At 42.0% G+C, this 2,307-nt stretch overlaps 1 protein-coding gene across 1 annotated transcript in view; it reads left to right on the forward strand.

The window, feature by feature from the left end:
- Positions 1 to 2,307, forward strand: part of LOC108642684 (protocadherin gamma-A4-like) — a 12,809-nt gene that overhangs the window by 2,640 nt on the left and 7,862 nt on the right. Inside the window, exon 2 of the mRNA XM_029960210.1 lies at positions 1,937 to 1,968. Coding sequence (XP_029816070.1) covers positions 1,937 to 1,968 — 32 coding nt within the window. The remainder of the gene's footprint in view (positions 1 to 1,936; positions 1,969 to 2,307) is intronic.

Here is a 2,307-nt window from a genome sequence, read left to right on the forward strand (position 1 = left end):
TGTTCACTGGCACAATTTTTCCTGGGGAACAGCTTGCCCTTTGCCTTTAGAATGTTGATATTTCTTTGAACTGCAGATGGCAAACCTGTTTGCATATTATGAGGGTAAAAAAAAAGTGTGCATTTTTAGGGGTTTTCTGTCCATTTGCATTATTACACAATATGAGTTTCTTTCTTACTGGTGAAAGTAAGTATTGGGAGCCTTGGTATTGTACTTCTCTTAGTTTGCAGGTCGATATGATGTATTTTACTAATAGCTTAAAGATGTACTGCTTATAAATGTGACAGTGACACCTTTGGGAGGAGCAAAAGCATTGTTAGTTCCTGAGGCAGGAAGAATGTGACAAGGAACCATGGGAGGTGTAGTTTTCTGGGTTCTCACGCATGCTCAATCAATACTTAATTGTCATTGGTCGAAAGATCATGTGACATGTTTAAGCGCTATATTTAAACCGAAGTGTTTTGCAAGAAACCTCAATTCTGCTTTGGCATTCGTGTCCGAGTGGGGTTCGTGCTAAAACAACACCTTAAGTTCCCTACTCACTACCTGTGCTGGAACCCTGAAGAGTATGTCACTTCAGATCAAGTTACCGAGCGCTGTGGGCAAGCATCCTCTCAGGTACGTTAGTTTTTTAACTTTATTTTCTGTTTAGGATTCTTAACAGGCGTTTCACAGTGCACCGTTCACAGTCCTGGAAATCACGTTTTAAGACGGTCACCAGCCCGTGAATGTCACCTGCTGTACGTGTCTGAGTCGGCTGTGTGTGTTTTATGTGTCCTGTTCTCTACTGCCTGCCAGAGCTCATTTTATCTTGCTTTCCCTAAGGCTGGAAGCTTCCGTTGCATGTGCAACTTCACAAGGAAAACTCTTGTTTTTTTCTTGTCTTCTTCTGGCACTTCTTCGAATTTTTTAAAGTACTTGCTAATACCCAGTTCCCAGCATTTCATTGTAATCTCTGTATCAGCTCTAAAATTCTAGTAGAATTGGACAACCTTGTAGCTTGAAAGCCAACACCTTTGAAGCCTCAGTTTTCTTCTAAATCTACCATCAACAAAAGAATTAATCAATCCTACTTAAGGGCACTCTAAGTTTTACGAAGAGGTTCGTGTTAGATAGTGCAGAATTCCTCTGATAGCCCACCGAGTTTTTTTCCCCGCTGACAGGCTTAACATTTGGATTCGATACAAATGTATTTGTCGATTACTGTACAGGCGTAGTCATTGAAATAGAGAATATTTCCTAGAACATACATTTTAAAAGTGTTTAAAAATAAAGTACGATTCATCACTATCTCCTTATAGCGTGGCTAATTTCTGAATGGGAGGTAATCTGGAAAACAGCGATTTGGAGGGTACCTCAGTGTGTGAAGATGCATGAATGTGTGTGTCTTGGTTATGGGTGACTGTCGCCATAAAGGAGGTAGTGAATTGGCGGTGACAGGTTTCAGCAAACTAGACCTCATATAGAGATGTTCACAGTATTTCTATCTCTTGGCTTCTGAAACGCTACAAATTCAAATCCACTTCTGCTCTGAAAGGTTATTAATTCATTACCGTGAGTTGTACACAGGTGCAGCTGGAGGAAAGGGAATTATCCTTCACTGGCTGAACTGCCAAAGTTAGCAGGAAAACATATTTTCTAAATATACCTTCCTGAGAAGGTCTTGACGTTGGCATCTGCAGAGATGCAGCGTTGGTGTATGTGCAACAGCAAGTCCACCGAGTAAACAGAGTGGAGAGTTTTCTAATCTCTCCTGGTCTTCTGCGTAAGGGGCTATGATGATACAGCCTTCCCTCAGGATTTGTTGTTGGGTTTTTTTTCTTTGTTTATGGGTTTGTTTTTTTTCTCTGCTGTAAGAGAGGCGAGGTTCTAATTCACAGGTGAGGTACAACAGCTTTCCGTTAGGGATCTATCTGTTTTCTTTTGATTGTTTAAGCAACAGTAACCGCCATCAACATCTCCCAGAAAGTATTCTTACGGTAGGAGACCACCTATAATATCGGCCGTGGTTTGTCGGAGAGAGATGAAAGGAATTGTGTTGAGTTGTATGGTACTGATATGATGATGCTGGGCTTTGAAAGTCGAAAGAGACGGGCTCAGATCTGGTGTGACCGCTGTGATTTTCTCAATGGCTGGACTTCCTGGCTTTGCTTGGAAATCAGTAACATCTGTTCAAAGGGGGAAAACTTAGTGCTAGCTGTGCGTGTCTCAGCTGTTAGGAATAAACCCACTACCCTCGAGCAGTGCCTCAGCGTTCGCTCTGTCCTGCCTTTTCTCTCACGGCAGTGACAGGATAGCAGAGGGAAC

Source organism: Manacus vitellinus, unplaced genomic scaffold, assembly GCF_001715985.3.
Source record: "Manacus vitellinus isolate BGI_N305 unplaced genomic scaffold, ASM171598v3 scaffold_25_pilon, whole genome shotgun sequence".
Taxonomy (NCBI): domain Eukaryota; kingdom Metazoa; phylum Chordata; class Aves; order Passeriformes; family Pipridae; genus Manacus; species Manacus vitellinus.